The following is a 13,464-nucleotide window of genomic DNA, read 5'->3' as shown; positions in this document are numbered from 1 at the left end:
AATTTGAGATGAAGGATTTGGGTAAAACCAAATTTTGCTTAGGTATTCAACTTGAGCACCTTCCCTCGGGAATCATGGTACACCAATCTGCCTATATCTAGAACATATTGGAAAAATTCAATATGGACAAATCCTATCCATCTAAAACTCCCATGGTGGTTCGATCTCTAGACGTAGAGAGATATCCGTTCATACCAAGGGATGATGGAGAAGAGGTGTTGGGACCTGAAGTTCCATACCTCAGTGTTGTTGGAGCGTTTATGTATCTTGCAAATTGCACAAGACCTGACATTGCATTTGCAGTGAATCTACTTGCAAGACATAACGCAGCTTCCACAAAACTTCATTGGTCTGGAGTGAAGAATATCTTTCGATGTCTCCAAGGCACAAAGGATCTTGGCCTATTTTCAAGTTTCAGAAAAATCAGGACTCTGATGTGACTGTATATGCAGATGTCGGCTATTTGTCTTATCCCCATAATGCCAGATCTCAGACCGGCTTCGTGTTCCTACATGGTGGCACTGCTATATCATGGAAGTCTTCGAAACAGACTCTGGTAGCAACATCTACCAATCATTCTAAAATAATTTCATTATTTGAAGCAACATGCGAATGTGTGTGGCTTCGCAGAATGATAAACCACATACAACAGTCATGTGGAATGGGTTCGACAAAATCACCTACCATTATCTATGAAGATAATGCGGCCTGTGTTGTGCAGATGCAAATAGGATACATCAAGAGTAATAGCACCAAGCATATTTCTCCTAAATGTTTTTCCCCCACAATCTTCAGAAAACCGGGGAAATAAGCATTGTGCAAGTCAAATCATGTGACAACCTTGCTGATTTATTTACCAAGTCCCTACCAAATTCTACATTCCAGAAATGTGTTCATGGAATTGGTATGCGAAGACTTAGGGACTTGCAGGTGTCAGGGGGAGTCTCTTCTTGAGATACCTTTATTTTAATGACATCACATTATGCTATCTTTCTTTGTGAGTATATATTTCAGGATCTCATCAAAGATTTTATGAAGAACTTTTGGAGGAGAATCCTTCTGAGATGATAGAGCATCCCGGATAATTGTGAAGATGATTCTACATGGTCAAGTGTAGATTAGGGGAAGTGTTAGAATAAATTACAATTTGTAATTAGGGGAAAATCTTCCCTTGCCCAAACTGTCGTGCGGTTTGTCCCGCACAGACGCCTTCTCGCTCCTGCCCTCTGGAACCGACGCCTCCCTTCGATCGCGTCTCTCCAGATGGTATAAGTAGCGCCTATAACCATCAATCAAGACAGAGATTCCACTTTCGATCTCAAACAGTTTCCAAAATGGCATGGGTCTGCACACCGTGTCATGGCCATGCTGCCTTTTCTCTAAAAAAGAAAATTTACACGACTCCTTTCGACTCAAGTAGTACTAGGATTTATGGAACATGTTTCATTCCATTGTTGTGGTTTGCGACTAGACAATGATCAGCAACCAAAAGAGTACCAGAGTGTCCCGTGGGGATGAGTTTTATGTTGGTCAATCATTCAAGGATCTACTTTGTAAGAGTGCCACATTACTACCTTGTATCGTTTGACCGTGTACTTTGGTATTTGCTTTATCTGTAAAGCGGGCAATATCCTGTTTCATGGGATGACAGTAGGCAGGCCTGAGTGCAGAACGCTGCTTATGAGTATATTCTTGTCACGTGCAGTCTTCAGTATACAGATTGCCCTTCAGAAAGATTGATAACATGACCGAATACCATTCCTCAAAAGAATGCCACACCACAACAACGTGAGATTACATTCCTTAAAAGGAGTTGCTTAGCTATCACAGAAAGCAAACTATAAACCGAAGAGATCAATCTGTACATGAATTCCTTGATGGCTTAGTGATAAACCTCTGGTGTACAACAGGTGTTCTGATCAGCAGGGAAGTAACACTTGCCATACCATTCTTCTGCAGAGAGAATTTCGATACACAAAGAAAATGGTACAGTGAGTTGACTTCCTATCAATCATGAATATGATCCGCCAAATGACATCAACAACCTCAGCTGGCTGCTATCGCGACGAGCGTGACGAGCGGTTGGTGCTGCCCTCATTGCGATCCTTTTTCCGCAAACCTTCGAAGCTAAGGAAACACTTGAGAGGTCTGACCTGTTGTTCCAGTATAGCCAGCATGAGAATACATGCTAGAACAATGCATATTTTGCAACGATGGGACTTATCAGACCGCTATTCCATAAGAAACCATAAGCTATTACCTTCCAACGGTTTCTGCGAGCTAGTTCAATTTGGATGGCAGACAACCGATCAATGACAACTCTAAAATTGGGCCTATCAGCAGGATTTTCACTCCAGCATTTCTCAATCAACCTGTAGAAATATAAAGTAGTCAAGCAATCAAGTCAGGGTGTTAGACAAACTAAAGTAACCGCGTAGAATGTTATCTGGAGGAAACAGTACAAATTAAGGTTTGCATAACCGTATTGTCAAAATGGATTATGGATTGCTAAAGCATGAAATTGGCAATGCAATCAAGCCATTCTAATGCTGCAACAAATTGGTAATTGCCATAGTAAAGCAAAAAAAGGAGGGAGAATCTTACTCTCTTAGCCCGTAGGCATAATGCTTTGCAGGAGCTCTAAACGGTGGCCTTTCTTTAGAACTATGGGCCTTCTCAATTTCATCAATTTTCTTATCGTGAAAAGGCAGGCATCCTTCAATCATCTGAAAGAGTTCAAATATTAGTAAAAGTACGGTGATCTAGAAGGATCTGGGAGTAGTTGGAGCAGAATTGAATATTACTTTCCAAATTATCTATCAAACAAACTTTCTGACTGTTCTATGTTCTAACTGAGACTACACAAAAATGTGGATTAGAAGCTGATCATCTAGTATGGCATAGAAATATACAATGCTATATAGCAAAAAATATATATACCTCCTGAAGTATCAAAGCGAATGAGAAGACATCAACTTTATTATCATACTCCTCTTTACGCAGGACTTCTGGAGCTACATACCTACCTATGACATATTCATGAATGATCAGTAACAGAAGGTGAATAAATTTGCAATAGCAGTGAGCTGCATACCAGTTTGGAACAAATTAGGATGGAAAATAAGAAGTTAATAAGCTTACAGGCATTGCCAGGAGAAGTAACTGGTTTGTCCTCTCTGACTTTTCTTCTCCACTTTAGCATCTTACACAAATCAAAATCTGCCACCTTCAGATGCCCAGTGTCATCCCTCAATATGTTTCTATTTTGTTACACAAGGGCCAGAAAAGAATTCAACAAATTAGGCATCTGAAGCAACTGATGAGGTACATACAGAAGACTCCAAATTTATGGATGTTTTTTGAGATAAAGCACTCACGAAGGCTCAAGGTCACGGTGGATGATAGCTTGGGGTTTATGCTCATGTAAGTAACTCATTCCTCTGTTACATTTGAACAAAGATCCACGAGTTAGGCATATTTATAACTTATAACAACAGAAAAAACATCAATAATAGAGTCCCTGTGATTTGGGGAATATGGTGGGTAGCAAACCTTGCAATATCAAGAGCTAATTTAACTGCATACAAAGGTTCCAGAGCTCCTTTCCTATTCAAGTGTTTGCGCAAATCACCCTGAAAATAAACATTGCCACATTGATAATCTATAAAATAAAGTGATATATTTTGATAGTCAACTGAAGGCCTGATTATGTTGCAGAAATAATGATGCAAAGTTAAGAAACATAAGAATTTATGCAGTGTTGAAATCATACAGCACGTAGCTAGGAAGAAATCATATCTGCAGTGATCTAATGTGATACCAATAAAAATGGCCAAATGACATCATACGGACCAGTAACTCATTTGTACTGTCAGTTAACTATGACAGCAGCACTCCTTCACTCACTAGAAAATAACCAAATACTAGTTCAAAAGGAAGCCATGAGTCCAGACCTAGAAAAGTTTGACTAGGGACTCAGATATCAAAATAATATGAGCCTGGAAAGAACATCAACCCAAGACAAACCTTCGGCATAAATTCCATGACAATCATCATTGGGTTGGTTTGTGTTACAGCGCCCAGAAATTGAACGACATTTGGATGCCGTATTAGTTGCAGAACGTCAAGCTCATCTCTGAATGCTTGTCTGCAATGCAAAGATATCCATCGAAACTGTAAGGAAAGTACCAACTTGGGCAGCCTGAGCAACACCTAAGTGAAAGAATGCCAACGCAAATCAGGAAGGAAGGTAAACTATTGAGTGGAATCAACCCACACTTTGTTCTCGTCAGTAAGTACATCATCATCCAGCTTTTTAACAGCAACCAGAATGCCCCTCCATGTTGCTTTCCGAAATGTACCCTGAGAAGTAAATTAAATTATAAGAAAGAAGCAAGACATGATTTAAATATTAGTAGCATTCAATTTAAAAACTCCATGTCTAGACTAATTATTAGAGTAATCATGACTGCTAGTTAACAAATACCTTAGCTAAATCTTTGCCATTTGTGAAGTCAAGTTCGTCCGGATCAATCTCGTATTCAGGAACATCACGATCACTGTTAACATGCATAGGAGCAACCTTCAAAAAAGGAAGTGGATATTTATTAGTAATAATGCTCGAACCCTCGAACATGCCAAGTTAAATAAAAATACAGCATAGTACCTTATGGTTCGAGTCATGCTTCTCCAAGATCTTGATAACATCATGGTTCTGGTAATGCATCGCATCTGCCAAAGGCTGCCCAATAGTAGTGCAGCACACAATTAACTCAAGTGAAAGCATATACCTATATATAGTTCCTAACAGCAAGTATTATATGTACTCCCTCCATTCACTATTATAAGATGTTCTAACCTTTTTCTGAATCGGATATAAATAGACACATTGCATATCACTCGTCAGTCCGTATGTTGTCCATATTAAAATATCCGAAACATCTTATACTCCCCCGCCCAAAATAAGTGTCTCAACTTTAGTACAATAATTTGAAGGGAAAAAAACTCTTGACCAGCGACTGGGAAGTATGGCAATTGCAAATGATTTGCATCCCAATTTATGTTGCCGGGATGGTAAGTTTGGTTGACAAGAATGGCAAATACGCCTCAGTTCATTTTTTATTTATTTTGGCAGGTTTTGCCGTGCTTGCAAGCTAAAATTGACGTCCTCATGACAATATAAATTGCCATAAAAAACGTTCGATTTGCCATCCCCTCCCAAGCGAAAGTCAGCTGAATAGCATTACCCAAAAAATACTTACGGTATTAAAAAACAGAAATTCAGCACTTAACGAACAAAAACATGCTCTAATGATTCACAGCGCTTTCCCACTAAATCGGAATCCCCATCGAAAACTGATGAGGTTCTCAAGAAAGCAGAACAAATGGAGCAACAGGGAGGCGAAAGTCCAAAGCAGGCTCACCGTGCTTCCCCACTGGTCCTCGACGACGGCCTCCGCGCCGCGGTCGAGCAGCAGAGCGACGACCTCGGCGTGGCCCTCGCAGGCGGAGATATGCAGCGCCGTGCGGCCGTCGGAGTCGCGGAAGTTGGGGTCGGCGCCGGCGTCGAGGAGCTCGCGTATCCCCTCCGCGTTGCCCTCGTGGGCCAGGTACATCATCTGGAAGCTGGCGACGCCGGCGGCCTCCCCCGACACCTCGGCGCCGTTTTCACCGCCGCGGCTGGGCGCCAGGGACGACTGCTTCCCGAGCCTGAACCGAGGGGTCGTCGGCCCCGCCGCCGCCTCCTCCTCCGAGGACGTGGGCGGCTTGGGCTCCATCGTCGGCGCTGGTGGGAGATCCGATCGGAGACTTGTGGAAGAGGAATTGAATAGAGCCGAGGAGGGTCCGTCCGTCGGTCCGAGGGAGTAATCGAGCGAGGGGGTTTGGGAGGGGAAGTTGAGAACTTGGATGGGAAAAAGATGGCTGGGTGGCGGCTGAGTTGGCAACAGGTCCACCAACTAATAACTGTCCCTTGTGGTATGAAACGGTGGCGGCGAGTACGGTCGGTCGCGGCACCCCGCGGATTGAGTTGGTGACAGCTGATCCCGCGGAAGTAGGGCCTTGCCAATGCTTGCAAGCTTGGTTCTAGGCCGTGCCAATTTCAGAGGGTGGTCGTATCGTGTACGCAGGCACGCACGGTTGCTCCTTGCTCATGCAGCTCCTAGTAAGAACATCTACAGCTCCTAGCCAGATTTTTGTTTTTCTTTGTACACCATGCAAATCACAATATTTTCAACGATTTTTTACACGTTTGTGCGGAAAAACATATAAGTATTCCTGGCATTTTTTTCCAAAAATGAAACTTTTAAATATGGTTTTGATTTGGCTCCATGAAGCCCGCCCTCCAAAAATTAACACTCACCAACCAGACCCTACTTTCTTCCTAAAAGTCTTGACTAACCAGCACCCCTCAAATCAAGACCACATCTGAGGGCAATATGAGGAGTTGCGAGCGTGCCCGGGCAAGGCTCCACGTCAGCTGCAGGGACCGACGACCCCACCCGCAACCACTTCGATGAGAAGACTGCGATGGCAACGACACCCATCCGGCTCGCGTCAAGGAGGAAGGCCGCCCGCTCGCTCGCATCGAGGAGGAAGGCCGGCGGAGCTCTCGCGCGCCAAGGTTATTGTGTCCCTTGGGGACTGTTGTGCTCGTGATGGCCGCCGCCTTCGGCCATCGGGCTCCGCGCAATCGAGCATGCTTGCGTGCTTGCATGCTCCCGCTGGCTAGAGCTCATGTCCGCGCTGCCGTGCATGCTTGCATGCTCGCGCTGCACCTGAAAGGCGTTGTGCATCTTGCCACTGCATGCGTCCGTGCTAGAGTGTGCATGTGGTGTCGCTGCTTGTGTGCTCCGGCCGTCCAGCGACACCACACATAAGTTGTTTGATGATATGATCAAAGTAGGGAGGACGATATTAAGGAGTGTGATTGTGCTCATAGGAAAATGAGGGATCACGGGAGACGCGCTTGGGCACTGACCGGGCGCGTCCGCCGACATTTGAAGGTCCATATTTGTCCATCCAGGTTGTAGATGCTCTAGCGGTGTTTTATGACACACTCAATTGAACAATCCTTGTCTCTCCTAGATATCTCCTCCTTCTAGATCTCTATCTCCTTTCGCCAGCAAGGCCGGTGTTTTCCCTCTACTCCTGCTACTCTAGTAGTGGAAGGTGTGGAACTATGGTTTTGCATGTCCGACACTTAGTTAGGTTAGCCTTTTGGTTTCGTGGTGCGTTGTTAAAATGACGGTGATAGTGTTGTCTTGAATAATGGTACCTCGTCTTCAACCCCGTCTCGGCGTCGAGGATCCAGTGGGTTGGTATCGTGATCGGGCATGTGCTCCAGCGCTATGTTGTTTTGTTTTGGTCGTCGGCTTGTTGTCAGCAACCATGTCTTGTGTGCAGGTTGCTTCAACCCGCGGGCGGTCGCAGGTCGGGTCATCTATTCTCACCGGTGATAGTAACCCGACCATTTGGACACATCCAGGCGTGGCCCCTTCCCAATTCATCTTCTTCCCCAGATCGCATTTGTATGCGGTATGTGGTTACTACAATAACATTAATGAGTATCCCTCCATAGGCATGTGAGGGCGACACAACCTACTACTCATATCGTCTTCATTCTCTACTCCAACAATGAAACAATTATCAAGCAAGCAACGACAAATTTAGCCTAGAAGAATTTTCTTGAGGGCTTGGATGTATTTTTATTTTTCCATAGGGTCTTTTCTATAGAAGTGGGGAGAACTATCTTACATCTTATATTTCCCATGTACCCGTTTTACTTAATTAATACATAATTTATATATTACTGTAGAAAAACAAAATTTAACAAAAAAGTAACAACATATTTTCAGTCACCTAAATTTTTCATTATTCGTGTCACCGACTTGCACACTACTAATTAGACTATTTTAGGGTGTGCAACTACACCTCAAGTAATGATGTACAACCTTCGTATTAAAATATAAGATGTTTTGGTAGGTCATTTTAGTCTACCATAAAGTCTTATATTTTCTATGAAGGTAATATTTCTCACTTTGCCCTCTCGTGGAAATAAAGGTCGCATGGAGGTGCCCCTGCTAGCTCCGCCACTCCCCGTTGGCAAGGCCATGTGTTGTCTCCTACTCAATGTGGAACTTTGGTGGCGAGAGGAGGTGGGGACCATGGATCTGTGTTATGTCGATGTAGTTAGGTATCTCTTAGGGGTTAAAGTTTCCTCATGGTATAACTTTATTGGTGATGGTGGTGGTGTACAAAATAAAATCAAGGTTTACCAAGTCATAATACACCCAATCGGCAAAGTGGACGATGGTGTGGTGTTCTAATTCTTTAGCTTCTTCTATGACCAATGAAGATCGTGAAAGGGCGTTGTTCCCCAATAATATTTTGGTGTTGATAACAATGGATTTAGTGAGGACTAATATTGGTTATCAAGTTTATCTTAGGACATTGGTTGCTCGGTGGTTATCAATAGAGATGGTTCCCCCCCCCCTAATTCAAAACGGAAAAGTGTTGATTTTTCAAAGACTCGAAGTTTTTTTTGTTTTTTTAGTTATAGGAGAGCCGCACTATTAAGAGGGGTCTCTCATTGGATCTGTGATGGAACTCATCTTGGTACATTCATATACACACATCCTAGGAAACCAAGATAGCCACTCTATTCATCATCTTCATCATATATTCACCATCAATTGGCATGTAATTCACTTAAAATGTCCTTTTGGGGCTGCTTTTTCACCTGCCGAACCTCCCTTCAGATCCTCTGGAACGAATCTCCGGGAATCCGGGAATCCTGACCTACCTCTGGAACCACCTCAGGCTAACACTAGAGTTATCTTATTTTTGCTGGAGATAACTCCAGAGTTGGTCCCGAAATCAGGGCGTCCCAATTTTTGGTCCTAAATTTGGGAAGGTAGAAATCCGTCCGTGTCTCCGGTGTTATGTTTGGCATACACGAGAGGCATCTGGTGCTTGCCAGAGGTTACATTTTTCGGAGTCAGTCCCGGATTCCAGGTCATCCCAAAAGGTCTTGCCAGAGCCTTCGGGAGATGTTTTTGTACTCCACCGGGCATATTTCAATGTGGGCTATATAAAGCCCACTTCTTCCTCTTCCCCGAGGGGCATCCTTCCCACCTAACTCAAGTTGAGCTCTTTCTCTCTCCTACTCCATTTTTTAAATCTCAAAAGTTCCATATCCCTTCATCCCTCCATCAAAACACTTCACTCCTTTGAGGGAAAAGGGAGAGGATCACTCGATCTACACTTCCATCAAACTGATTTGAGTTCCACGTTGATTTTATTGAGAATTTGTTACCCTAGGAGATTTGGGGATCCTAGGAGGTAGGAGTCAAGGATCGAGAGCTTCCTTGCTGTAAGTGCATCTAGTGCCACCCCTAGTTGCTTTTGGAGTATTGACGACAAACGTGGTTGAGGGACTAATGTGTTTGTGAGAATTGCAGGATAACATAGGTAGAAGTCCCTCATTGATTCGGTTTTCCTACCAGAGATGACCCCTAAAAATCTATGAAGACATTGAAGTCAAAGGTGGTATGTGAAGACAGTCACATTGAAGACTATGACAAGAGAAGACATCGAGTGAAGACTGTGGAGCGCGAAGACTTAGTTGTTTCGTCGTTCTTTTTCTTCTTTGTTGAGTCATAGTAACCACCGTACTGTTAAGTGGGGTCCAAGTGAACCAGTCAGAATGACTAAAGTGATGCTTAACCAAAAATCCCATGTCTTCGAGCGAAGACAATGAGAGCAAATCTTATCCAGAGCTGGATAAGTCAGCTTTGCTTGTAGCCCAAGTAAAGTTGCCGTGTGTGTTTGAAATTTGACCGTTGGAACACGTGTCAGTTCCTTAGTGACCCACGGTCATTTCGGACAAATCAGGTCGGGTTGCCTAGTGGCTATAAATAGCCCACCCCCTACAACCGTAAACGGTTGGCTGCTCAGAGTTAGTGCACGGCTTTTGTCGTTTGAGAGCAACCCACCTCGAAGCCTTTGAGAGAGAATTCCTTGCGAGGATAAAGCCCTAAACACCCAGAGCCAAAGAGTGTTAGGCATCACTTAAGTCTTCCTGTCTGTGTGATCTGAAGACTTATTACACTTGAGGACTGTGAATCCTTCAGCCGGTTAGGCATCGCGTTCTGAGCATCCAAGAGTCATTGTGAATCGCCGGTGAACGAAGTCTGTGAAGGTTTGGAAGTCTACCTTGAAGACTTACCAGAGTGATTGGGCGAGGACTGGGTGTCCTTAGCTAAGGGGAATAAGGTGAAGACATGGTCTTATGAGTTGAATCTCAGCCTCCCTAACCAGACGTACAATTGTCACAGTAACTAGAACTGGTCCAACAAATCATTGTCTTCAACAAGTCACTGGTTTCATCCTTCCCATCCCTTTACTTACTGTTGGTCCTGGTGAAGTCATTGTATGATTGCATTATCTTTTGTCTTCACTGAGTGACTGCTTGTTCTGATTGGCTTCACACTATCTTCCTACCTGATCTATACTGCCTAGTTGCTATTAGTCATTATGCTTTCACTTCATTGAATACTTGACTATGGCTTGCTTAGTGTAGTCTACCTTCCGCTGCATGGTAATAAGTTTATTTCTATCGTTTGTCTTCAAAAACTTCCATGTTTTAAAGACTTTCATAAAAATCGCCTACTCACCCCCCTCTAGTAGATCACTAGCACTTTCACTTGCTTGTGTTGTGCCCCACGAAGATTATACAAAAGCTTCCTTGTATTTGGTGTGCTCCATATAGTTTGTAAAGGCGTGGTCGTCGCCTTCAAGACCATCTGTGGGTGATTTGAGGAACATCCGTTGCGGGGAGACTCAAAGTGAGAAATAGGGTGAGCCACTTGGTGGCACTCCGAGCTTTGTCTTCGCCATCCCTCAAGCAGTGATTAGCACTCACCCAAAGAGTGTGAACTTTGGGATAATTCGCATCCTCGACTTATTTGTGGTTAACCTTTTCCGCACCCTTTACTTTTTTATTGGCTTGCTAATTAGAGTGTTGCCTAACATACCTTGCTTTGATCTTGCTTGACATATATATTGTTCTCACCTAGTTGCATATCTAGATAACCTACTTTATCCGCATTACCCTTAAATTGGAAGTGAAGCTTAACATTTCTAGTCTCCTATTCACCCCCCCTCTAGTTGACATCTCGATCCTTTCAGATGGGATCGCTTCGGCTTCAGCGGGGCGCTAGTGAGGTTAGGTCTACCTGAATCTGTCTAGCGAGATCTGGGGTGGTCATCCAACCCTTTCTGTGACCTTCTTATCTAGGGAGGCTATATGTTTCTTTGATCACTATCATTGACATCCTCTGTCTCCAACTGGTGGCTTGTCAACCGCTACGTCAACAACAATTTCCTGGTTCCCAAGGTGTTTCGGAGGTCCTAAGGAAGCACCAAGGTTCTCTCACGACGCGTGGCCAACAAGTGTAGCATGAAAACATTGTGAATTTTCCGGGAAAAAACATGGTGATTGAAGGCAAACTAAGTGCAACATTGGAAGCGGCGTTTCTGCACTTAGGTCTAGATGCTCCGATCCATGAACGGTGAAACCGTTTAAAATAGTAAATAAATCAAAAAAATCTGAATTTTTGTGGTGCAAGATGGCCAAATGCGTGATGCCCGTGCCAAATTTGATGGAGTTTGGACATTCGAGGAGCTCGTAGCAAAAAAGACAAATTTCAGGCATGTGAGAAAGTTTGAAAAAACGCAATGTTCATAGCCGATTTTTACTTTTTTGGCGCGAGGTCCTCAAATGTCGTTTGCCCATGAATTTTTGCATGCGCCTGGTGCACTCAAGCATCTTGCTTGCAAAAAAAGTTTTTGATTTTTTTGATTTTTTTTACTATTTGTTTCGATTTTACTGTTAGCAGGATGTAGATGAGCCAGGGCACCGTTTTGAATATCCGTTAGTTGGTTAGATTCCTTATGGTGGGACAAATACATCTAATGTTTAGTGATGACGACTGCGGCTCTAGGGTGCTGGTCTTTAGGGGCACGTGCATGAAGACTTCCCCGGCTATCATCGACAAGGTCGAGCCGGACCAGATAGGGGAGCGACGACAATGTCGGCTGCTTGTCCGTATGGTGGTAGTGGTCGTTCGGTGCCGTAGGTTCCTTGATGTAATTTTTATTACGTTTGGGGTACTATGTACTTCTTATGAGTCTTTATATTATATATGAGTCCTTTTAAAGAAATACTAGATCCTTTATGATGGAACCTACCCATTTTGATTTTTTGCGAGAAAACTTCCAATCTATTCATGAATTGTCATGGTGGTATAAGGAACACCAAAAGTAAAAAGATGTTTAGGTTCGTAGATCATCTAGCAAAGACTAGAAGCATTGAATCAAGCCGAAGACGTGCCACCATCGTCGCCCCTCCCTCATCGCATTCGGGCAAACATTATTATAGTAGACAATCAAAAAGCTATCGTCCTAAGGCACCATGGACCATCGGACCTGAACAGTAACCACCGCTGATAAAGAGAAGTATAGATCGGAAGGATCCACCCTGCAGACACATGAACGTAAGCGAACGAAGACCGGTTCCACCAAAGAGAAAAACCGACCGAATCCCACGAGATCCGCCGAAGACACACCTTCACATGCCCTCCAACGACGCTAGAAGCACCACCGGAGTGGTGGCTAGGCGGATTGAAGTCCAAGAATTATTATGGCGGAAGCTGCCCATCGGGAATTTGCTCTCACTTTCTTGGATTGTTTCACAACTTGTTTCTAGATGGACTGTTTCACAACTTGTTTGTAGTATTTGCGAACATGGACTATTTGGCAACTTGTTGCTAGAAGGAAGGCACGCTGACATGAAAAAAATGTTAAGGACGTGCAAAATCGAAGCAATTAGCTATGGAAACATCGCTAAGGGCATGCCCAACGGGTAGCCCTAGGAGTGCTGTCAGGTTTGGATGGTCCAACTAGGTTCGGGTGCTGCTTGAAACGTGTCAGGGGATCTTCTGCAGGAGGCAGCCTCTTGGGCAGAAAAAGTAAAGAGAGATGAGAATATGTGAGTAAAAGATGATGACATTAGGGTCCACAGCATGAAAGACGTGAACTTTTAGTCATGTGACTGCAAAACTCATTTTTCCCGTACCTAGCTGGATGGATCGAGGGCGGCAGCTACCGCTGCCCCCATTTCTCATGCCCTAATCGCATTCAGTGCACTAGAGCGGGTAATATGATAAGGACACGCCGTCATTGTCGAACGTATTACGTCACGACAGGATAAAGATGCATATGATGTCATGTCCTTTGGTGGTGTCATTGTTACGCGGAAGAAACAATGGGCGGGGCAAAAGGAATTATAACCAGGTGGGTGCTGACGGGATGTTGTATATGCTAATATTTCTAGAAGCAAAAGCCTAGATCCCCTAAGAAATTTCTTCGTTGAATGGAGGTGTTAAAATAACTCACCAGGAA

General features: G+C 43.9%; 1 protein-coding gene across 2 annotated transcripts; it reads right to left on the bottom strand.

The window, feature by feature from the left end:
* Positions 1–1,736: 1,736 nt before the first annotated feature.
* Positions 1,737–5,944, bottom strand: LOC125544604 (integrin-linked protein kinase 1-like). 2 transcript variants are annotated; one of them, XM_048708344.1, is made up of 13 exons: positions 5,424–5,944; positions 4,667–4,741; positions 4,487–4,582; positions 4,277–4,362; positions 4,027–4,147; positions 3,553–3,632; positions 3,378–3,440; positions 3,142–3,260; positions 2,941–3,026; positions 2,605–2,726; positions 2,261–2,372; positions 2,046–2,153; positions 1,737–1,953 (listed from the first exon to the last, which is right to left on the bottom strand). In XM_048708344.1, exons 1-12 carry the CDS (start codon positions 5,775–5,777, stop codon positions 2,058–2,060), a joined length of 1,410 nt encoding a protein of 469 aa, XP_048564301.1. In that variant the 5' UTR covers positions 5,778–5,944; the 3' UTR covers positions 1,737–1,953; positions 2,046–2,057. The 2 variants fall into 2 exon arrangements, with proteins under 2 accessions (XP_048564301.1, XP_048564300.1); XM_048708343.1 differs by having other exon boundaries at positions 1,737–2,153; positions 5,424–5,943.
* Between the last annotated feature and the right edge of the window lie 7,520 nt (positions 5,945–13,464).

This window comes from Triticum urartu, chromosome 3 (genome assembly GCF_003073215.2).
Source record: "Triticum urartu cultivar G1812 chromosome 3, Tu2.1, whole genome shotgun sequence".
Taxonomy (NCBI): Eukaryota; Viridiplantae; Streptophyta; class Magnoliopsida; order Poales; family Poaceae; genus Triticum; species Triticum urartu.
This window is presented reverse-complemented; position numbering and strand designations above follow the sequence as displayed.

Bases quoted from the DNA above. Each gene is read 5' to 3' on its own strand.
- LOC125544604 (XM_048708344.1), bottom strand. From the start codon at position 5,777: ATGGAGCCCAAGCCGCCCACGTCCTCGGAGGAGGAGGCGGCGGCGGGG. The intron at 3,633-4,026 runs GTTTGTCTTGGG...GTTTATTTTCAG, and splicing joins TCATGGAATTTATGCCGAAG to GGTGATTTGCGCAAACACTT. The intron at 3,441-3,552 runs GTTTGCTACCCA...CAAATGTAACAG, and splicing joins TTAGCTCTTGATATTGCAAG to AGGAATGAGTTACTTACATG.